The following is a 25,141-nucleotide window of genomic DNA, read 5'->3' on the forward strand; positions in this document are numbered from 1 at the left end:
CAGGCCTTTGCATCCTATGCTTGTGTGCACACTGTACCTTCTGTCCCCTGCCTCCCTGTGCTGGTGCTGCACTGCCAACACCATCACCCCCTACCATCAATTCAAGGATGGTACCCTGTACTCCTTAGCTGGGACTCCTGCCATTTCCTGGTTAACAACCCTTGTATCTTAGGTTGGAATGACAGCATTGTATTGCCATCACTAAGTAATACAGTCTAATGACATTATGCTTTATAACCACACTGCTTAGTGACTGCAATCTTGGTCCCAATAGCTGTCGTAACTTGAGGACTACCTGTACTATTAATGTCAGAAGTCAGTAAAATGTGATGATGCTCAAAAAATTGATCATTTGGTGACCTTGGGCTTCATTTCTAGTTGTTGCCAATATTTGTATTGGTATGTGAGAAAGACACTGAGAAATGGGAAGAAGAAATGCTGCCCAGGGAATGACAGAAACATAGATTTTTACACCTCTCTTCTAGGTCACATATTGATCTACTCAGTATATAGGATTTTGCATTCTCATACTGCCCTTGGTGCTATGGCTGTGTTTTTGTTTTTATTTACTTATTTAGAAAATTTATACGCTGCCTACTTTCACATGGCAACTCAAGGCTTACAGGACATAAAAGCACAATATAAAAGGAATAAAAATAATAAAGTAATAACCCTCTACTCCAATGTTGCAATTATTGCTTCCTCCTGCTCCTCTTATTCTTTTCTCCTTCCTAGATAGTATTAAAATATTCTTCTTGTAATCAGGTGGCAACTGTTTTTCAACAATATTAAATTCCTCTTTTAATTTTTTCAGGAAACTTGGATTTGACTGGTCAAAAGCAAGTCTTCAAAGCTGAAAATAATCCGTGGGTAACTCCTATTGCAGATCAGTTCCAACTGGGTGTTTCTCATGTGTTTGAATATATTCGTTCAGAAACATATAAATAGTGAGTATTGCATTTTTGCATATGTTTTGTTCCATGGTTCCTTGCTCTGATATTTATTAGGACATTTTCTATTATTCATCTCTTCATAAACCAAAGGTCAACATTTCCCTGAATTTAAATTATTTTTCCCATTCTAATGTCTTCAAGATATAGTGTTACATTTCTCATCATTTCAAGCCACCATAATTTTTTTTAAGTTTTTGTTTCCCCTAATTTGTGATTGTGGCAATACAGGAGTCCTCCCCCCCCATATACATGTAGTATTTATTCCTTACAGCCTGCATCTTATCTAAACAATTGCAGCTTATTTCAGTTAAACCCTTCATGTGATTCAACAAAACTTTAAAAGTTTTATAAATAGATTCTGAATGAAGAAAAAAAATTAGAATTGTTGCATGTTATATCAGTAAAGATATGCCGTAAGTAAACATTAAATAAATGGAATAACATTATCTATATACTGCTGAATTAATTATTGTTTGTAACCTTCACTTGGGTAAAATTAGAAGATACGGGGCAACAATATTTGAACCAAGGTAAATCAAATAGAATAACTTACAGAATGCTAAGATCCATGATTCCCATAGGAATCAAATTTCAGCAACTCATGGGTGTTTCAGCACCATCATGCTTTGCAACTACACTTCCCAGAAATTCATAGGTTGTGTTGCTCAAGGGAATAGCCTTGGTGGAGCAGTGGGCTAATGCCTCCTTAAGTAACACCAGCTGCCTGCAATTAGTGCAGGTTCGCATCCCACCAGGCTCAAGGTTGACTCAGCCTTCCATCCTTCCGAGGTAGGTAAAATGAGGACCCGGATTGTTGGGGGCAATTAAGCTGACTTTGTAATAATGCCGCTTGGGGTGTGTGTGAAAGCCCTAATAAACAGGCATATACATAGAATGAAGGCTACTGCTAAGCTTGTAAGCCGCCCTGAGTCTTCGGAGAAGGGCGGGATATAAATGGAATTAAAAAAAAAAAGATGCTCATCCTCTTCCCCCTTCTGCTGTCCCTTGCAGCCAAAAGGCTGGCAACAAATTTTGACAGATGAGCAACCATTGTCTTTGGAATTGAGGCTGAAATGTTAAATCTCTTAATAAAGCTGGGCATTGAGGGAAATAAGAGGAATCAACTCAAATGCCTGCCCATGAAATAGGACTGGCTGGGGGTTGACAGGTAAGCCCTCTTTCTCTCTGGATAGAAGGGGCCTTGAGGTCATGCTGGGATGGGAATTGGGTACAGTTTTGCTAGGAATCCATAGTTCTCTTTGTTCCTTCCACTCCAGGAAAGTAGCAGGCAGTTCCTGTGCCCTTAGCAAAGCGACAGCCCAGAAGGAAAGGAATGATGCTCCCTGCCAGCTTTCCACAAGCATCATCAATGAGAAAGCCAGTAGGAAGTTGCTTCTGTTCCTGCTGCTTTTTTGTCTTCATTTACAACATTCCATCAGTTTCCCAGCCATTCTCACAATCACTTACTTATCTGCCTGCTTGGAAGGGGAGAGGAGGAGAGGGGAGGAAGGAAGGAAAATTTCTGCTCCCCACCAGAGTCCCCTAAGGAACACAATAGGAAGCTGGGAGAAAGTTAAAAGTCGCTACTGCTCTCACTGCCTTTTTGCCCTCTTTCCTGTTTACGTAAAGAAATATCTCTGAAATCATAATCAGAAGGGCACAGGTTGTCTAGTATCTTTTAAAGTTAAGGTCATGGTTTTGTATTCTGTTCCTATTGTCTATGAAAGTGCGTTTGAAAACAAATGATTACATGACATAAATTGTTTAGATAAAATTTAAAATATGTTCCTTTATATGGCAAACTGAGTTCACATTTGTGATGGTGCTCATGAAATTTCTTGATCAATCATGTGAAACATTACATGTTAACTTTTTCCATTGGGTGGATGGCTATATCAAGTCATTGTTTTAGTCTTAGTGACTACATAGATATATTTTCTCCATGATTTGCTTAACTTTCACTTAGAATTTATTGAGAAGCATTCTTTGTTCATTGGTGTAAAGGTAAAGGTAAAGGTTCCCCCGCACATGCGTGCTAGTCGTTTCCGACTCTAGGGGCCGGTGCTCATCTCCGTTTCAAAGCTGAAGAGCTAGCGCTTGTCTGAGGACGTCTCCGTGGTCATGTGGCCAGCTTGACTAGACGCCAAAGGCGCACGGAACGCTGTTACCTTCCCACCGTAGTGGTCCCTATTTTTCTACTTGCATTTTTACGTGCTTTCGAACTGCTAGGTGGGCAGAAGCTGGGACGAGTAACAGGCGCTCACTCTGTTATGCGGCACTCGGGATTCGACCCGCCAAACTGCCGACCTTCTGATCGACAAGCTCAGCGTCCTAACCCACTGAGCCACCGCGTCCCTTAGTCACAGAGAGTCAGAGAGAGTCATTGGTGTAGGGTAACATAAAAATGACTTGGGAGTATCAGAAGGAAAAAGGAAGAAAATTCTGGGAGTAGTGAGCGGTGCAAGAGTTGGAGTATCTTTGGCTTGTGGGTGAGATACATCAGTGTGATCAATGGCATGGCGGGAGGAGATTATTTCCTGAATATTCTGAAAGGAAAATTCAAGTGGAATATATAAGGAACAGTCCTGTTTTCTTTTCAAAGGGTTTACAGACACAATCCAGAACAGACCTAATCCAGCTGTGGAATATTACATTTGAAGAAACAGCACTAGCCCTCCAATTAATGATGTTAGTGGAATAAATATGCCTCCACATTGGTATAAACAAATTTTATCAGTAAAGCTTAATTATGTCCTTAGATCACTGTTTAGATGTGAATCTATTGCTACCAAAGTTACCTTTTTCAGAGGGAGTAGAATATTTGGGTAGTATCACCCTGGATCAAAAAACATTTCCTACTTCCCATCATCAATTCTGTCTTCCCCAGTATCCACCTTTTTAGCCAAGTAGGTTTATGTCAGATCTATTCCTACCAGTTACTGAGTATCTCACTGATTATTGATAATTTATACAGATAAAACAGATTCACAAGTTGTCCTAGAATGTTGTTTATTTGACACATATTACAAAAACAGAAAGTATTTGAGAGTAGCATATCAGCTCTGTGTTTGGAAGTGCCATAGCTAAAAAAAGGAATTAAAGTGCATAAATTATTGAAATAAACTATCACCTTCTGGTTCATGATGCATTTTCAATGAGGCCTTCAGTAGTGAATGAATTTCCCTCCCATGGATTAGCGTATATGTCAATTGCAACCGCCATATGTTAGGAATTATGATGAAACCATAAAAAAATGTCTGGCTGTGTTAAATGAGACGTAAATCCAGTAATATTGCAGTGAGCAAGTCTTAACATACAAGAAGTTGTAATTAGCCAGAGAACATAATGGATCTTTAATGGATGAGAATTTTTGATGCAATGTACTTTTTAAAGATGTCCTTTTAAGTCATGTTAGGTTCTCTTCCAGGTAGTTTCAGGAACAGAAATTTTGGGATAGAAGTAACTCTAAGCTCTTTGTATCTGCAGCAGAGTTTTTTTGGTATCAAATAATACTTAGGGAACTTGGATTGAATTAAAAAGGAAATAGTTGTGGAAGATTATACATGAAAACAAGAAAAGGGTATTTTTGATAGTTGTCCTTGTAATAAAATAAACATCTAATGAATAATAATTCTGGACTGTGGTTTGAAATTCCAAAGCTAATATGAGAATATATTCCATTAAAATATGATACTTTTTGTAGCACACCACATTGTGTTAAAGCAGTTTTTTTCCTTTGAAACAACATACTATAATGTATTTCTTTTATGCTTTTGTTGACTTGGTTTTGTGTTTAGTTCTTAGAGGCAAGAGACATTATTTAAGTGTTCCATATAATCCAATATTGTTTTTGCTTGCTTATTCCTTTATTGCATTTTCAAAAGATACATCTGGTTAGCAAGCTGATAAACTGAAAAGACGCAGAAAAGGAAGTATAAGGGAAAAGATACAGAGAAGAGAGATGCATTTGTCAAATCCATAACAAAATGGATGATTGGCTTATAATATCTTGATGCCTTCCCCAAAATGCACTCAAAAGATGTGGTTGGGAAAGCTGAGAGTTATATTCTGATCTAGGGGGCTCCATATTAGGAAAAAATATCTCCTAGGATGACTATATCTAATTTAAGCTTATTCCTCCCTTGGGAGAAAGACCAGAACTTTCTACTTCTTATAAGCCATAATGCTTAAAGCCTTTCCTTTGAAGGTAATAATTATATAGTTTTTATTGGTGCTCCTAGTCACCTTTCAAAGTAACCTTTTATATTTGAAGTATAATTCTCAAGGGATTATACTCAAGGGATCATGTATGTCAAAGATAGTGACAAAGACATGACAAATAGTAGACTTTATTGGTTATAATGTACTCAGCAAGTGCATATAGACGTAAATGTTTAAAACAAAACAGAAAATTAAATTCCTTTGAATAATTGCAGTCCTGAAACACTATTCAAAATTGGTATAATGGAATTAGTAATCTGGTGGTAAGGTTTTAATGTGATAAAAAGGAAGGGATATTAGGGATTGGCCTTAGTGGCTAAACTTCATGAAGCAAGAGGACATTTTTCAAATATGATATGCATATTAATTATATTGTCCTGATTATTTCACTATGTGCAACCAAGAGCTCTTTTTTCTGAACAACATATTATTTCAGTGATCTCATTTATGGTCCTGATTTTGAAGTCGCTGTCTGATTATCTCATCTCAGCTAGAGCTTTTATTACAGTGGTTGCAGTGTTTTTCACTCTTTGCTTTATTCTGCATAACTGTTATACTAAACATACAGGGGTTTTTTCACACTTGCTTTGAGAGTTGTTGTTTCCTTCAGTGACCTTGTCATTTCACTTCATGCAGTTCTTAAGAAGTGTTTTACTTCATTACCATTGTGGAATTAACTTCTAGAATTAACCTTGTGAACCAGAGTAATTCAGCACCATGTTTGAAAAATGGTCAGTCCTCAGTCAACACCAGAAGGCTCTTTGTATCTATAGTCCAACACTGCAATAGTTGAATTATCTTCTCAGCTTCTTCATGTGATGACAAATGAATTTTAATATTTAATAAGTGAAAAGGAACCTTCCACGTAGGAAATAGGACAAAACTAAAAAATCTTTAGTTTTGGCAACCAAATTACTTAGGATCAGAATTTCAGAAAATAAGTAGTTTTAAAAATGGTTACCTTTGATTCATCTCTTGTATATAGTCTTCTTTTGTTTTCATCCAAATAAGAAAATTCTAAAATGTTGTGATAGAAATATACTGTACAAGGGCTTGTTCTTTCACTTGGATGCTTCTAGGGGCTATATATCACTGCCAAATGTTGTTTCAGAAATAGAGTCTGTTTTATAAAAAGTCAGTGCTGAACTCCAGAAAGAATTATTTAGTGACGTCTAAAAAAAATTGAGTGAACCCAAATTTTTTAGAACACATTTAATATTTAATGCCTTATTGAAGTTACATACTGCTTTTATATCTCCCTTTAGATTATTCAGAATGGTTAACACAGGGATCATCTATAAACAGTTCTATAATACAGGGCCCATCTATAAACAGTTCTATATTATAAAGAAGAAAAATTAATGACAGTATCTGCAGTTTTCTCCCAAGAGAAGTCTCCTTGGTGACATCATGTCATTACACAAAAGAGTGTTGGGGGATGCTTGGTCCTCCAGATATAATTGGGCTCCAATTCTCATTCTAGTCAGATTATTATTTCAAGTGATATAGGTGTTTGATAATTTGCATCTGCCATTGCTTGAGTGGATAGATCAGCCTGGGCCTTTTAAATTACTTTTTTTGCCCCTGTGGGCCACAGAGGTATGCAGCTGAAGAGTGAAATGTTTTTCTGTTTTTTAAATCTGGAGGTAGAGACACCTACACAAAAGATGCCTGTTCATTTGTCCCAAATTTAATTTTCCAGTGGCAGGAATAAAATCCTGAGGATCCCTGAAATCTTGAAAATGACATTGTATTCCACAAAATGTCCATCACAGAATTAAATCCTTTCACCTTTCCCAGACAATGAAAGGTTTATCTCAGTGTTTAACTAGCTAGCATTCTTTTGTTGATGTGAGTTAATGCACTATGGGATAACAATTGATGCAGAAAGAAATTAATTATCAGCTTTCATATGTATAGGTAGACAAGTGGAATCAGAATTACTAAGCAAGACAGTTGTTTAAGTCACATCCAATTTTATTACCATTGTTGCCATAGATGTTAAACTAATTACAGCAGTTGTTAAGTGGATCATGAGGCATTAAGCAAATCTGACTTCCTTCGTTGACTTTGCTTGTCTAGAAAGATTGCAAATGGCTATCACATGACCCCAGGATGCTGCAACCATCATAAATACATGCCAAATGCCCACAATTTTTGATCATGTGACTGTGAGGAAGCTGTAACAGTTGTAAGTATGAGGACTGCTTGTAATTTTTTTTAGTGGGCTGTTGTAACTTCAAATGGTTGCTAAATGAATGGTTATAAATCAAGGACTACTTATAATCCATATAACAATATGACCACATAAACTAATTCTATTTTATTGTAAGGTTACATTAACAGAATCCTGAAAGTCTTGAAAGTATAGATTTTCCATGTCTCTTTTACAGCCTGATAAGTTAGGGAGACTCCTTTGTGAATTTCTTTCTCTTCCCCTTTATGAAACTGCAGGCTATGCACCCTCTAATCTGATTGTTCTCCCCATCTCCCAATGTCTTTCCTACATACCATTACACTAATGCTGGAAATGGAACAGTTCAGAAGCTAACCTAAGGAAAGACAGTACTAAAGATTGGGAAATTCTTAATCCCTTTATAATTTCAAAATCACTTGGATGGTTCATCATATTTACAATGGGCAAGAAGAGTTACTATGTACATTGCCTATTTCTATTTGAGACATAAATTAAAAACCAGCATTTTTATAATGAAAGAGAACACTCTGCAATTTCTATTCTCTACACAGTAATATCTTGGTTTATTACATACTGGATTTTTATTGAGCTCCAGTTTCTTATTTCAAGCTTCATATTGTGCAAGACTTTTATGTTATCCCAGGCAGTTTTTACTTGGCTGTTGAGGGCTATCTGGTAACTGAGAAGTCATTCTTGCATTGTGAACTTTTTATCTAGTGAACAGGATAATGGATATTATTTCAAATTAACTTGACTAATTTGCAATTTAGCTTAAATCTTTATTTTAGTAAACAAATACTATTTAAAGTCTAAAATAACTACTTTTTCAGTCTACTGTATAGTTGTTGTTAGCTGTGAAGTCGTGTCCGACCCATCGTGACCCTATGGACAACGTTCCTCCAGGCCTTCCTGTCCTCTACCATCTTCTGGAGTCCATTTAAGCTCATGCCTACTGCGGGTCCAGATAATCAGTTTCCTCCAGGAACAGAGGAAACTGATGCACCACCACACTCTCAACAACCTTCGCCAAAAAGTGAAGGTTGGAGACTGGATGATAATTATTTAAAACAGCCGGGTCCAGGGCAGGCTTTTTGAGGAGGGGTCTCACCACCGCCTCCTTCAAGGTGGCAGGGAAGACACCCTCCTTCAAAGAAGCAGTTATTACTGCCTGGAACCAGCCTCGTGTCTCCTCCCGGGCCGCATAAACCAGCCAGGAGGGGCACGGATCCAACAAACAGGTGGTGGTGCTCAGCCTCCCCATGATCCTGTCCACATCATCAGGGGAAACAGGATCGAACTCAGTCCAGATAACGTACTCAAGACTGTCCGATTCCTCCACGTCAGACTCTGCCCAGTCAGAGTCCAGACCGGTCCGGATCTGAGCAATTTTGTCCGCCAGATGATGACTAAACTCCTCGGCTCGTCCCCATAAGGGATCCTCCCTCACCTCCTGGTTAAGGAGGGAGCGAGTCACCCTAAATAGGGTGGCCGGGCGATTATCTGCGGACGCGATGAGGGCAGCGAAGTAGTTAGACCTCGCCGTCCTTATCGCCGCAAGATAAGACCTTATAAAGGTTCTTAACTGCAATCGGTCAGATTCGGATCAGCTGGACCTCCAACCGCTCTCTAGACCCTGTCTCCGACGCTTCATCTCCCAGAGCTCCGCAGAGAACCACGGAGCCCAACGGGATCTGCGCCGGGTGAGAGGTCGCAAGGGTACAACACAGTCAAGTGCCCCGGCGGCCGCCCTTTCCCAGGCATCCACCAGGGCATCGACGGCTGTGGGTGAGGGCGATGGGTATAGACCCAAGCGCCATCTGGAACCGTTCCGGGTTCATTAGGCACCTCGGGCGGAACCACCTGGTCGGTTCCACAGCCCAGCGGCGGGGGATGGCATAACAGAAGACCAGCCACAGGAGATAATGATCTGACCATGACAGGGGAACAATAGTTGATGAACCCACTCCTAGATCATCCAACCACTGTCCAGACAGTAACACCAGGTCGAGAGTATGATCCCCCACATGAGTCGGGCCCTGAATTACTTGGGTCAGGCCCATGGCCGTCATGGAGGCCATGAACTCCTGAGCTAACTCAATCGACCCTCCCAGTGAAGGCAGGTTGAAGTCACCCAGAACTATAAGCCTGGGGAACTCCACCACCAACCCTGAGAGAGTGTCGAGCAGCTCGGGCAGGGCTGTTGCCACACAGCTGGGCGCCAGGTATGTGAGCAACAAGCCCAACTGAGCCCGAGGGCCACATCTCAGGAGGAGGGACTCACTCCCGGCCATCTGGACAATGGTGGTCTCCTGCGGGCTTAAAGTCTCCCGAACAACCACCGCCACCCCAGCACCCCTGCCCTGAGCCCATGGCTGGTGTAGCACACGGAAACCTGGAGGGCATAACTCGGTCAGAGGAACCCCTCCCTCCGAGCCCAACCAAGTCTCCGTAATGCACGCCAGATCTGCACATTCCTCCTCGATCAAGTCATGAATGAGGGGAGCCTTGTTAACGATGGATCTGGCATTAAAATAAACCAGCCTAAGCTCAGGGACCTGATCACCCTCATCCCCGGGCAAAAGGGTGCTAACCGGAGGGTTGGAGCGCGCCACCGCTCGAAGACAGTGGGGGCACGATCCCAGATGTTGATATGGCCCTCCGTGCAACCACCTGCTGCCATTCCCTATTGTCGTGGGGATTTGAAGCCCCACCCCAACATTCACAGAACCAGAAACCACCTCCTCCAACCCCGTCCTGTCAGGACCCCTAACAGGCCCAGACTGAGTGCCGGTTAATGATTCCCTCCCCACGCTCCTATCCCTCCCCCTCCCTAACCTTTTAAAATAACCGACTAAAAATGTATCAGGGGCCTCTTAGCGTGTCTCAACTCGAGGCCCCTATCTAAGCCCAGCCACCTCTCGGAGTCCCAACAATTGGGCTCGTCATTAAGGGGAGTGTGGAAACAGGCGGTTGGTCGTGCCCAGGAGGGAGAAACCCCCCCCCCGAGGGCATACAGATCAGCTCCAGAGTAATGGAAACAAACCATGCAGCAATAGAATGTCCACATAGGGCAGATTTAAAGGCATCTATCTTAAAAGCTACCTGTATATCTTAAGCAGTTCACTGCTATGGGGAAAATTTTTGCTGCAACTGTAGGTTTGTTGCTTTTATACTATCCATTATATGTGATCCATTGTCCAAACTATCTGGTGCTGACATTCTATCTGATTTGGATGATAATAAGTTTCTTCCTTTCAGGCAACTTAAACATAAAGGAATTAAGTTGCTTCCTTTAGCAAGCTAAATTACTGCAATATAGTTTGACAATGAAGGTGTCTTAGGTAGCTTTAATTTTTCATACTTCAGTACCTTCATTCATGCTGTATTATAATCCAACAGTCTCTGCTTCTGTGTGAACTGGATGCATGGGAAAGGTGTTTCGTTTCTTATTTATTTTTGGGTGAAAACAGGTGTTCCTAGCATTCTAATATTCAGAGTATCAAGAATGTCTATCTCGCTACCTCTCTCTTGCTGGATTTTTCCCATTGGCTTATCGGATTTATCAGACATTAATACAAGCTTTAGGTACAATCAGAAAGATCTTCACAATATAGAAAATCTGTTAGGTGCATATTCCTATTGACTTTCAAGCATGGTTTATTGGACACTTTCCAAAAGTGATCCTGAGTAAGCAGATTTCCTGATGTAACCTATTGGTACTATATTTTATTTTCAGCAAATGTTTGTTATGATGCAGTTCTCTCCAGAGAACTACATTGTTTAAAATACCCCTTCCTATATTTCTAACTAATTTCTGAATATTATTTGCATTACAGCATTTCCTCGTAATCCTAGCTGAATGTTTGCTTAAAGTGGAAAAAGGTATATCAGATTTCACCATTACGAGCTTGATGGTAAAACTGGTTGAAATAAATGGGTGCAAAATAATATTGTCAAATGAGCCCAGTTTTTATTCTGCCTATTATGAAAGCTTTAATACATATTTGGCAGTAATTTCAACTTTAACGTATGAATTCCTGACAGTTTCAATTCCTCAGACTTATTAATCATGGCGTCAGCACTGGAGGAATTTTATTGGACTTCCCTAGTCATCAAAAATTTATTATCTGATAAATAAAGAAAAACAAGTAGCATCTTAACAGTGAAACAAAGTGGCTTGTGAAGAATCATTTAGGACTGTATTTTAGTCCTTCATATATTGCAGTGATTGTTGCCATTGGCAACTTTGTTTTTTATTATGTTTGTATACCTGGACCAATTGCTCCTGTGTACAAGCCAAGTCTCAAAAATACAGCATAAGTTGACTGTAGTTCAGTGTTGATAGCCATACCATATTCACTCAGAAAAACAGACATTTCTGTCCTTTTAAGAACTGTATTTCATAAAGGTTTATAGTCAGAGATCACACTATAGACTAGGCTAAAACAAATGCCAGAACTAAAAGTGAGCTTTCTCTATCTGAAACCTTTTCTCTTTCTCATTTTTCTGATCTCTTTAACATACATTGCAAAAAAAGGGAATGATGGATCTTAGAAAAGATCTGTAACAGAATTGTTTTGAAAACAAGTAGAAGGTCACAAATTGTCCATCTCTTAACAGAATATGTTGCTAATCTAATTATTTAACATGCAATTCCTGGCAAATAGATGGGGAAGAAATGGAAATAGTGACAGATTTTATTTTCCTGGGCTCCAAGATCGCCGCAGATGGGGACTGCAGCCAAGAAATTAAAAGACAGTTGCTCCAGGGGAGGGAAAGCCATGGCAAATCTAGACAGCACACTAAAAAGCAGAGACATCACCCTGCCAACAAAAGTGCGTATAGTCAAGGCTATGGTCTTCTCAGTTGCAATTATGGCTATGAAAGTTGAACCATAAGAAAGGCTGAGCGCCAAAGGATTGAGGCCTTTGAACTATGGTTCTGGAGAAGACTCCTGCGAGTCCCTTGGACTGCAAGGCGATCAAACCGGTCAGTCCTAGAGGAGATCAACCCTGACTGCTCTTTAGAAGGCCAGATCCTGAAGCTGAAACTCAAATACTTTGGCCACCTAATGAGAAGGAAGGACTCATTGGAGAAGAGCCTAATGCTGGGAAAGGTTGAGGGCAAGAGAAGAAGGGGATGACAAAGAATGAGGTGGCTGGATGGAGTCACTGAAGCAGTAGGCATGAGCCTAAATGGGCTCCAGAAGATGGTAGAGGACAGGAAGGCCTGGAGGAACGTTGTCCATGGGGTCGCGATGGGTCAGACACAACTTCGCAGCTAACAACAACAATATAAGAAGAATTCTGCTTGCATAGATCTCCCATTTTTATACTGGAGTCTTAGCATGATTTTGTCCCATGTAAAATTCTATGAATCTTAAAAGTCTTGTTTGGAGTACATGTAGCACCAATCTTAAAAGGTAATGCCTCTTTCAAGTTGAATTTGACTTAGTGATTTTATGGATACAACCATGCAAATTTTTGGCAATAGCACTGTGCCAGTGTCTACTACTGGGATGTTTTCCAATTTTCCAATATGGACTACAGTCTAAAGATTCCCTATAAAATACCATCCAAGCCTAACACTGCTTAGTTTCTGAACCTCTAAAGAAGGTCTCTGAGTTGTTACCACTTGTTAAGATAGACACAATCTGTCTCCTTTACACAATTTGAATTGCATTGCTCAGTGTGGAGAATAAAAGTATTCTCAATATAAATAGGGGTATGAATGTGGTATTATATAGTTTATGATAAAGTGTTGAACATTTACAGCTCTATCACTAACACGTTGGTTTAAGAGCAGTTATAAAATTTCATTGAGTGAAATCAGTAGGTTTATGTAGAATCATTGGGACTGTTTATCCATTAGCTTAAAACTAAATTGCAAAACTAAATAACCTGGGGTTATTCTGTGACCTTAAACCCATTTGGAGCTGAACTCAATATTCTATGTCTGGCCCTTGCTTAAAATGATTTCTCATGGGTACCTTATCTTTCATTCCAGCTAGTTCTCCCCAGAGCACCAGGAAGTTCTTACCTCAAGCTCTCCCCTTTTTTTCTAGGTCTCCTGGTAGTAATGAATGCTCTGTGAGTTGTCACGACAATAAAAAACTGGTCTAGTTTTCAAAGTCTAGATATTCACAATGCATTGGTGCTTGGAAAATTGAATTTCCCACTATCTCCAGGTTCCCTTGATTGAGTCAGAAGCCTTGGGAACTCATTTCCCAGTTTCCAGGGACCCATGAAAATTCTTTATTGACATTTCAGTTTTATAGATCAGATCCATACAAATGCTTCCACTCATTCTTTACTGTTATTCATCTGGTCATTCTTGTAGGTAGTTTGGTCTCTCAAGTACTCAGTAAGTCTTCCTAGTATACTGGCTTTGGTGCATCTTCTTTACTGTCCTTCAGATATTATTATTGTTATTATTAATCATTGCACAATCAACCAGATGTTCAGACTGGAATTGGCATTTTTGTCTATGTATCAAGTCCTTACCAAGGACCTGGGATAGGCAGATCTGGATGTTTGATGATGTTACAGATATTGTTGCAGGATGGAAGCTGTTCCTAGTAAGGCCGCCTTTTGCAATTGACTGATGGCGAATATGTCAATGGCAATGGTGTTCAAGTGGTGCTCCAGTTATTTTGGGATTGCACCCAAGGCACCTGTTACTATTGGTACTACCCTTGCTTGCCTTTGCCACAGTTGTTCTATTTCTATTTGTAGGTCTTTGTATTTTGTTATCTTCTCCAGTTCTTTCTTTTCTATTCTGCTGTTTCCAGGCACTTCCATGTCCACTATCCAGACTTTTTTGTATTTCTTATTGATGACAGTTGTTAAGTCCGATGTGTTATGTGGCAGGTGCTTGTCTGTTTGAATTCTAAAGTCCCAGAGCAACTTAACTTTTTCATTTTCTATGACTTTCTCTATTTTATGGTCCCGCAAGTTCTTGCTTACAGGCAAATGATATTTCTTGCAGATCTTCCAATGCACCATTGTTGCTACTTAGTCAGGCTGCTGCTTTTAGTCAGTATGTGCGATCTTCTTTCAGCAACTTACCAGGAGGTCCACTGTTTCTTCAGCTTCTTTGCATAGGGAGCACTTATTAAGGCTTAGTCTTGTGCAGTCAGAACTAGTCCCTCAGTCACTTCCTTCAACTTTCCTGCTCTTAGCCACTGCCAGGTCTTGTTAATATCTGCTTTCCCTACTATTTTTTTAATGTACTGGCTATGTAACAATAATAATAATAATTTGGAAGGGACCTTGGAGATCATCTAGTCCAACCCCCTGCTCAGGCAGGAAACCCTAAACCATTTCAGGCAAATAGCTGTCCAGTCTCTTCTTAAAAACTTCCTGTGTTGGAGCATTCACCACTTCTGGAGGCAGGTTGTTCCACTGGTTAATTGTTCTAACTGTCAGGAAGTTTCTCCTTAGTTCTAGGTTGCTTCTCTCCTTGGTCAGTTTCCATTCGTTGCTTCTTGTCCTGCTTTCAGGTGCTTTGGAGAATAGCTTGACTCCCTCTTCTTTATGGCAGCCCCTGAGATATTGGAACACTGCTGTCATGTCACCCCTCACCCTTCTCTTCGTTAAACTACACATACCCAATTCCAGAACCGTTCCCTATATGTTTTAGCCTCCAGTCCCCCAATCATCTTTGTTGCTCTTCTCTGTACACTTTCTAGAGTTTCAACATCTTTTTTACATTGTGGTGACCAAAACCTGATGCAGTATTCCAGGTGTGGCCTTACCAAGCCATTGTAAAGTGGTATTAGTACTTCACGTGATCTTGATTCTATCCCTCTGTTAATGCAGCCTAGCACTGTGTTGACTTTTTTGGCAGCTGCAGCACACTGCTGGCTCATATTGAAGTGATTGTCTACTAGGACTCCAAGATCCCTCTCACAGTTACTACTGTAGAGCAAGGTACCACCTATACTATACCTGTGCATTTGATTTTTCCTGCCTAAATGTAGAACCTTACTTTTTTCACCATTGAATTTCATTTTGTTGGATAGTGCCCAGTGTTCGAGTCTGTCCAGATCTTCCTGTATATTAAGCCTATCTTCTGGAGTATTGGCTATTCCTGCCAGCTTGGTGTCGTCTGCAAATTTGATGAGTTCCCCATCTATCCCGTCATCTAAATCGTTGATGAAGATGTTGAAGAGCACTGGGCCCAGAACAGAGCCCTGGGGCACCCCACTACACACTTTCTTCCATGTAGATGCAGTTCCATTGAGGACCACACGCTGAGTACATCCTGTCAGCCAGCTACGAATCCATCTGGTAGTGATGCTATCTAACCCACATTTTAGTGCTTTGTCTTCCCATGCCTCCATTCTGTTCTTCACTTGGTTTTTCTTGTAGGCCAGTTTGGTCTCTACAGTAGTCAGTAAGCCTTCCTGATATACTAACTTCAGCGCATCTTCATCATTGTCCTTCAGATATTCTTCCAAAGCCATTTTCTTCTTCAACCATATGATGTACTTGCAACATTCCACGCCCACATATTTGTCTGTCAATGTCACTGCGTGGATGAAGGGCATGATTCATTGTCATTATTTTTCTGGTCTTCCTATCCATTGCTTTTAGTTCTGCTTGAGTCCAATCCACTATTCCAGCTGTATATCTAATGATTGGAATTACCCAGGTGTTGATTGCCTTCATGGTATTTCCTCCATAAAGTTTGGAATTTAAGATCTTTTTAACTCTCTTGATGTGTTCACCTCTAATCTTTTTCTTTCAGTGTGCTTGATGATGTCAGCTTGAAGGATACCCAAGTATTTGTAGTAATCTTTCTCATCCAGACTCTTAATGTTATTTTTGTGGGGAATTTTGATTTTTCAATTTTCACTATTTTCCCTTGTTTGATAGTAATTGTGGCACATTAGTCCAAGCCAAACTCCATTGCAATATCTTGGCTATATATACGGACAGTGTTGAGCAGTGATTTTATTTCAGATAGTGTTTTTCCATACAGCTTCAGATCATCCATGTAAAGGACATGGGATAGTCTGGGAGATGTTTTTGATGTTTGATAGCCATGGCTATCAAAGAGATGGGAGTACCAGACCATCTTATTTGTCTGTGATTGGTTCAAAATTGGAAAAGGAGTATAGCTCTAATTGGGGTCCCAGTTTGTTTCTACTATTGTTTTTCACTATTGTTCAATCTGTATACCTACCTTAGTCTGTACACCGCCCCGAGTCCCTCGGGAGAAGGGCAGTTTATAAAAACAAATAAATAAATAAATAAATAAATACTATCACCCTGCCTATTTAACTTATATGCAGAGCACATCATGAGAAAGGCAGGGCTAGATGAATCAAAAGTTGGATTTAAGATTGCTGAGAGAAATATCAACAAACTAAGCTATGCTGATGATACCAATCTAATGGCAGAAAGTGAAGAGGAACTAAAGAGCCTCTTGTTGCAGGTGAAGGAGAGTGCAAAAGTTGGCTTGAAACTTAACATTAAGAAAACCAAGATCATGGCATCCGGCCCTCTCAATTCCTGGCAAATAAATGGGGAAGAAATGGAAATAGTGACAGATTTTATTTTCCTGGGCTCCAAGATCGCCGCAGATGGGGACTGCAGCCAAGAAATTAAAAGATGCTTGCTCCTTGGGAGGAAAGCCATGGCAAATCTAGACAGCGCACTAAAAAGCAGAGACATCACCCTGCCAACAAAAGTGCATATAGTCAAGGCTATGGTTTTCCCAGTTGCAATGTATGGCTTGGACCATAAGAAAGGCTGAGCGCCAAAGAATTGAGGCCTTTGAACTGTGGTGCTGGAGAAGACTCCTGCGAGTCCCTTGGACTGCAAGGCGATCAAACCGGTCAGTCCTAGAGGAGATCAACCCTGACTGCTCTTTAGAAGGCCAGATCCTGAAGTTGAAACTCAAATACTTTGGCCACTTATTGGGAAGGAAGAACTCACTGGAGAAGAGCCTAATGCTGGGAAAGGTTGAGGGCAAGAGAAGAAGGGGACAACAGAGAATGAGGTGGCTGGCTGGAGTCTGAAGCAATAGGCGTGAGCCTAAATGGACTCCAGAAGATGGTAGAGGACAGGAAGGCCTGGAGGAAGGTTGTCCATGGGGTCGCGATGGGTCAGACACGACTTCACAACTAACAACAACAGCCATGGCCTGAGTTATTCAGTATTATTGACAGAGGAAACAGTGCAATAACAAATAGTAGTGGTGATAGTGAATCTCCCTGAACTATTCCTCTCTTGATATTCACCCCTGTCTCTCACCATTGACCTGCAACTGTGTCTTCCATTGTGCCATCGATCTTTGTACAAACTTTCTGATGTTTCTACTGATTTCTGTTATTTCTAGGCACTTGATTATCCAGTCAAGTTGCAGAGAGTTGAATGCCTTTTTGTAGTCAATCCATGCTACATTCAGGTTGGTCTTCCTTGCAGTTTTCCAAGATCATTTTGTCCCAATAGAGTTGATCTTTTGTTCCTCTGCTATTGGGGTGGTTTCCTTTTAACTCAGGTGGAAAGTGATTGTTGTCAACTAGATGCTGTTGGACTGCATCAGCTACCACACCAGTTAGCAATTTGAAAGTTGTTGGTAAGCAGGTAATTAGCCTGTAGTTGCCTGATGCTGCACCTTTTGCTGGATCTTTCATTATCAGGTAGGTTTTCCCAGTTAGCAACTTTTCAATTTCTCCTCCTTGTAGTATACTGTTGAACTGCTTGGCAATGAGGGGGAATAGAAAAGTTAGATGTTTCAACCAAAAACCATGCAGTTCATCTTCACCTGGTGCTGACCAATTCTTAGATCTTCCTTGCTCTTTTCTCTACCATTTCTGCTGTTATTACTAGTTCTTTCATTTCAACTTCTGTTTTAGTTGCATCCGCCTCTTAACCAAGCTGCGTCCTTGTTGTATTTCTTTGGGTTATCCCATATCTATGTCCAGAACTGCACTGTTTCTTCCTTGTCAGGTACTGACTGATTCATTGCAGTTTCTCCATTGATGGATTGGTAGAAACGTTTCTGATTGGAGTGAAGTTGGAGGTTCTGCCTATAATTTCCAATTTGAGCTTCATATCTGCTGATCTTCCTGGCTATAGCTGTTATTTGCTGCTTTATTATTTCTAGTGCTTCCTTGATCTTCCTTGTTTCTAAGTGGTATTTCTTGATTAGGTGTTCTTTGGTCTTCTTGTTCTTCAGCTTCTTTTCTTTCATCTGTTCTAGCTTGCTTGCATCTGAACTTTCCAGTCTAACCTTCCATTTTTGTGGTGCACTGTTTGGAGTTTTTTTTCTTCTTTGCTGATTTTGCATCCCAGGTATTCAGTTATAACTGCAGCAGTTATACATTAGTTGGTTTGTTTCTTGCAGTGAATTGGTGCTTATACTTGATATTGCAGTATTTGCATCTTTTAATGCTTGTGCTAGCTGTTTCTTTGGAACAACCATCAATGCAGGCAGCCTTATTCTGTTGTTTTTGTACTGTTTTAGATGCTCAGATATTCTTTGTTTCAATTCTTTTATTTCTTTATTTAGAGGGCTTTGTTCTTCCTGAGGAAGAGGTGCCTGGTTTCCAAATGAAAACAGTTGTATATCTCTGCTGGATTCCTCTATTGCCAACTCCCCCTGGTTTGCTTCCACATTCTGAGTTACTTCTGGCAAGGCTTTGATTTCTTTGCCCAGGGTAAATCTTTGCAGTTCATACAATTCTGTTTCTGTGAATACTTTATTTTGTATTATAAATCAATGTTGATATGCTAGTCTCTGTTCTGTTATTTCTGATTCTGGATGTTGTTCTTTCCAGAACTGGTGCATTCATTTCAGATGTCCTCTTCTGTTGGACTTGATCTGTAATAACAGATTGTTATTTCTTTGTTTTCAATCACTGTGTATTTACGACGGGTAAAAACATTTTCTTCCAGTAGTTCTGTAGCTGCTGGTCCTAGTTGCTCAGTCAATAATCCTGAGTCCTATAGCCCACTTTTCACCAGATATCCAGGAACTCCAACCTCTTGCACAGACCTTGTTAACCCGGGCGACATCCAAGCTGGTATAGCTTTCTGAAATTTACATCTCACCATATTTTTTATGGGAGAGAAACTCTTTGTCTGATTTTTCTGATGAAATCTGTCCGGTATGGTTGAAGCTCTGGCATAGCTCTCATCTTCCTCAGCGTACACAAGCCCCACAACCATGTCAAGGTAGTGCCTCACTGGGAAGTTGTTATTATTGTTATTATTGTCATCATTATCATCATCATCATTATGGTTCATCACACAATCAGCCAGATATTTAGACTGGGTTTGGCATCATCATCATCATCAATAATAATAATAATTGCATAATCAGCCAGATGTTCAGAATGGATTTGGCATTTTTTTCTACCTTTCGAGTCCTTACCAAGGACCTGGGATAGGCAGATATGGATGTTTGATGGCATTATACATATTGTCGCAGGATGTAAGCAGTTCCTAGTAAGGCTGCCTTTTGCAATTGACTAATGTCAAAATTGTCAATGCCAATGGTGTTCAAGTAGTAGTAGTAGTGGTTGTTGTTGTTACTATTGATTTAATCTTCAGTTTGACTCACAATATGGCACTTGTAAAAACAGTTCAAGTCCTAACCAAGGACCTAAGAGCTGTTAAGGTATATATCTGAGTATATAGGCAGTACCGAGTAAAGTGATTTTTTTGCAAAGTCAGAATATTCAGGTCTAATAAGTTCAAAATTTCCATGTATCTAGGCAGCCCTTTGGGTATTGCTCCAAGGACTCCTATTACTATTGGTACAACCATCAATTTCTTCCTCCATGATCGCTCAACTTCAGTTTGCAAATCACAATACTTTGTTATTTTTTTCTAGTTGTTTCTCTTCAATTCGTGCATCACCTGGTATTGCAATATCAGTGAACCACAATAGTGTTGACAGGCAAGTTGTGGGACAGGTGTCTATCTCTTTCAATCTGAAAGTCCCACAGGATCTTGACTTGCTCATTTTCAAGAACTTTGACGATTTGGTGTTCCCAGTAATTTTTGCTGCATTTAAATGCAAACTTCTGGCAAAGCTTGTATGATTTTTGGCAACTTGATAATCAGTCTGTAAGATTTTGCTGAAGCCACTGATAAGGTGACCCACTGTTACATCTTTTTCATTGCAAAAGCAACATTTGCTGTTGTTACTGATATGCTGATTTTTTGCTTTCATGGAATTGGTCTGCTTGTTCTTCGGCAGCCAAAATGAAACCTTCAGTTTCTTTCTTTAGCACCCTTGATCTCAACCATATCCATATTAGCTTTGTATCTACCTTTCCTTCACTGTATTTCAAGTATTGACTGTGCCTAGGCTTCTTTTTCTTTTTTTTAGAAACTTGATACTCAATTGTTTCCTTTCGATATTCTGCTTTCAGTCTCATTTTCAGAGGTTTCCCTTGTTCACCTCTTCAGCAAAGGCTCCTTTGTTTTTTTATGTAGTCATTTAAGCCATGTTTTTCCTCTTACCTGTAAGAGTCTTCTATCACCCTGAGATCTAGGCAAGTACAATTGATCCATACCACTTTTTGGGTGCAGAGCATGGTGCATTGTCATTAGTTTTCTATAGTAGTAATACTAGTGCAGAACTGTAGGATAAATTAGAAAGTTGGAAAAAAAAACCTGCAGAAGGAGTTAAAGATAAAATATAAAGCTCCCAAGAATGGATATATCCATGTGGTAATTAGAAATTAAGCAAGTCAAGGGCATATTTACTCTTGCCATTTATAAGTACTGCAATAGTTTAATGTTTAACAACCAGTGAGTTTCTAGCTTTATTTATAATGCCACACTTTCCTAAATGTCACTATTTTGTTTCACCTACAAAAAATAAAATAGTTTGATTCCATTGTCTTGGAAACCAACAAAATTTAGATACTAATGGGCAAAGTGTTTTCACATTATAAAATATAGCTGTAAAATAAAAATAAAAATTGGAATTACAAGTAAGCATGTATTTAGATTGATAGTATAGATAAAAGTCTATGGTAATCTAAATGAATAGAAAACTGGTGCAAAATGTAGATATTAAACAAAAATATGTGCATGTATTCATAGACATGATTATTTAATTCTGAGAATTGGAATGTTACAGATGAGAATGTATTGCAGGTTTACCAATGACTAGCTATTTTATGTGACAGAATATCATCATTCCATATTTATTAAAAATATTCATAACTGGCTGCCTCTTGGATGAACTATGCAGTTCATGTCTCTTGAGCCAATATATTATCTTGACCACTTTATCATTGTAATGAAAATCATGTAAATTTTCAACTAATCCATGGGTGAAAAATCCAGTGGCATTTTCAGTGGGCCATAAAACATGCCTGTCCTGGTTTGTGCGTATGTATGTGTATGTCTAATAAAAAAAGAAATTCTATAGACTTCAGTACAAATAAAAAAGTAAGCATTGAAAATAAGCTAATACGTAGAAAAATTTTAAAATGTTACAAGAGAATTAATTTTTTTCTGGTTCACAAAAAACTAACTGAATGTGTAGAATTTTGAAGAAGAGCAGGATTCTGCTTTTTTATTTTAAAAGTGCATATTTCATTACTGTTCTTAGATTGTGAAACTAACAAAATAATCCATATAAAAAGTTATTTTTGCAGTTTTGAATTCAAAATTATTTTTCTTTTGCTAATTAGAATATGGCAAACTGAACTCAATTAACTTTGAGTCGAGAAGGATTTATCACTAACTCACTTTGCCATGCCCCTTACACTACTAATTAAACATGCACACTTAATATGGTAATGTGGAATCCTTGAATCAGCCTTTCTCAACCTAGATACCCTCCAGTGTCTGGACCTCAATCCCTAACCAATAGGACCATTTTAAAGAATATTGGGAATTGAAGTTCACAGAATGCTCAGATTGCAATACAGTCATGGCCGAAATTGTTGGCACCCCAGAAATTTTTCCAGAAAATCAAGTATTTCTCACAGAAAATTATTGCAGGAACACATGTTTTGCTATACACAGGTTTATTCCCTTTGTGTGTATTGGAACACAACAAAAAAGAGGAAAAAATGCAAATTGGACATAATGTCAAACAAAACTCCAAAAATGGGCTGGACAAAATTATTGGCACCCTTTCAAAATTGTGGATAAATAAGATTGTTTCAAGCATGTGATGCTCCTTTAAACTTACCTGGGGCAAGTAACAGGTGTGGGCAATATAAAAATCACACCTGAAAGCAGATAAAAAGGAGAGAAGTTCACTTAGTCTTTGCATTGTGTGTCTGTGTGTGCCACGCTAAGCATGGACAACAGAAAGAGGAGAAGAGAACTGTCTGAGGATTTTGAGAACCAAAATTGTGGACAAATATCAACAATCTCAAGATTACAAGTCCATCTCCAGAGATCTAGATTTGCCTTTGTCCACAGTGCGCAACATTATCAAGAAGTTTGCAACCCATGGCACTGTAGCTAATCTCCCTGGTCGTGGACGGAAGAGAAAAATTGATGAAAGGTTGCAACGCAGGATAGTCCGGATGGTGGATAAGCAGCCCCAAACAAGTTCCAAAGGAATGCAAGCTGTCCTGCAGGCTCAGGGAGCATCAGTGTCAGCGCAAACTATCCGTCAACATTTAAATGAAATGAAACGCTATGGCAGGAGACCCAGGAGGACCCCACTGCTGACACAGAGACATAAAAAAGCAAGATTACAGTTTGCCAAAATGTACTTGAGTAAGCCAAAATCCTTCTGGGAAAAGGATAAAACATATGCCAGAATAATGACTAAAGAAATATTTTATTATCTGCTAACTTTTTGGGGTCATAATAACTTTTGAAAAAAATGATTACATGATATTTTGAGTTGTTTCAACCACACAATCCAAAAAAGTAAACATTTAAAATAATGACCTTAAATTAGAAATGGGGCTTCAATAGTAAAATAAGTGAAGAGGAAAAGTGAGAAAAGCAATGACTATATGAACACATTTCCTAATTTCTATTTGGAAAAAATGATTATCAATCCATAACACTGTAGATTAAATCAGGATAGTCTACCTTTGAGTTGCACAGTTACTAGGCAAGAGGCAAGAGCAATACAGTTGTTTTTCTCTATGTGTTCTCAATCAACAAAATATGTCTGCTTGACATTCATATTTTGCTTTTCAGCTTGTTCTGGCACAATGGTCTTCTGAGCATAGAAATGCTTGTAATGTATGGAAGTTAAGCATTTCCTATCTGCATTTATATTTATTTACCCAGTGGTGTAACATGTCACAGAAAACAGTCATTTATGAAAAATGTGTGCATTGTATTGTTTGGTGCAGAAATTAGAAAAATATAAAGTTACAGAATTTGTTTCTTAATACTGCACAGGGTCTTGTGTATACAGAAGTGGCCAAAATTGTGGAAACCTTTTGAGAAAAGTGTACATTTGAGGTTTGATGGCTAATAATACCACTTTTTTTTGAGTAGTACCATAAAATTATATATCAATGGAAAGATAATTTAATCAAGAATGTAATGCAACATAGTTTGTTAAATTATCTGTATTGTATTCTATGAAAAGTTATAACCAAATAACTAGAAAAAGGAAGCACAACTTGCTTAGGTTGATATCAGGTCACTTTCCTTCATCTGATTGTAGCCAATGAGCATGAGTGCTTAGAGAGCCAGTCAGGTGTCATCTTGTTTTGGCAATGAGCCAATCAGATCACAGTAGGATTCAGTTATTGATGTCATGTACTGAAGCTGAGAGGAAGACATTTGTCAGTGTGTTATGTGATTGCTATCAAGTTGGTTGGTTTTTTGTGTTCTTTCATTTAGTGAGCTTGTAAAACATGATAAAATTAAAGTAATGGTTGTCTGGTTGCCCAGAAAGCGATGTAAAATAGTATTATTAAGTGAACAAGGCTACAGTTATAAAGAAATTAGAAGAAAAATTGATGGAAATTTAACCAAAGGTGGCATTTCTACTGTACATTTTTCCCAAAAGGTTTCCACAATTTCCACAATTTTCCACTACTGTACATGTATGGCTACTAGCTGATCTAACTATATTTGAAGTGTGGCATGCATCCAGCAGACTCATGCTTAGATGATTTTGCTATTTGGGAAATAGCTGACAGAATTGGGAGAAAATTTTCTTGAATTCATATACAAAAGAAAAAAAGAACTCATTCTTATAAAAGAGAAAATAGCCAATTAGCAAGCCCAATGACTAATGATGAGTGCACAATGTTAGATGTGGGCCTTGACTTAACAACCATTTGTTTAGCAACCATTCAAAGTTGCAACGGTACTGAAAAATGTTGATTTACATCCGGTTCTCACACTTAACAATGGTTGCAACATTTGGGTTCTTGGCAACTGATATATATTTATAATAGTTGCAACATCCGAGGATCATATGATCATCATATGTGACTTTCTGTGAGGCTTCTGATAAACAGTCAATGGCTGAAATAGAATCACTTAACAACCATAGCAAAAGTCAAAACATTGGGCATGACGCACTTAACAATCACCTTGTTTAGCAACAGAAATTCTGGTCTCAATCATAGTCATAAGTTCAGTACTACTTGTACTAAATATCATTCCCCCTCATAACCTTGCTTTTAGCCATACAAGATCTGGTGGAAAGTGAAATTCAGCAGCATTTGGCAGATGTTACATTGTGCACTCATGTACTAGATTACACTCCAATTCATTTGTCTACATAATATTTTTTTGAAAGAAGTAAGTGCTGTTTAGCAATTATTATATAAGGAATGGTTAGCATTAAAACATTT

At 39.0% G+C, this 25,141-nt stretch overlaps 1 protein-coding gene across 3 annotated transcripts in view; it reads left to right on the top strand.

The window, feature by feature from the left end:
• RSU1 (Ras suppressor protein 1) overlaps positions 1-25,141 on the top strand; it is a 119,262-nt gene that overhangs the window by 62,257 nt on the left and 31,864 nt on the right. For all 3 annotated transcript variants that reach the window (XM_083377422.1, XM_083377423.1, XM_083377424.1), the window contains one exon: positions 815-947. In XM_083377422.1, coding sequence (XP_083233548.1) covers positions 815-947 — 133 coding nt within the window. The remainder of the gene's footprint in view (positions 1-814; positions 948-25,141) is intronic.

This window comes from Vipera ursinii, assembly GCF_947247035.1.
Source record: "Vipera ursinii genome assembly, chromosome: Z".
NCBI lineage: Eukaryota > Metazoa > Chordata > Lepidosauria > Squamata > Viperidae > Vipera > Vipera ursinii.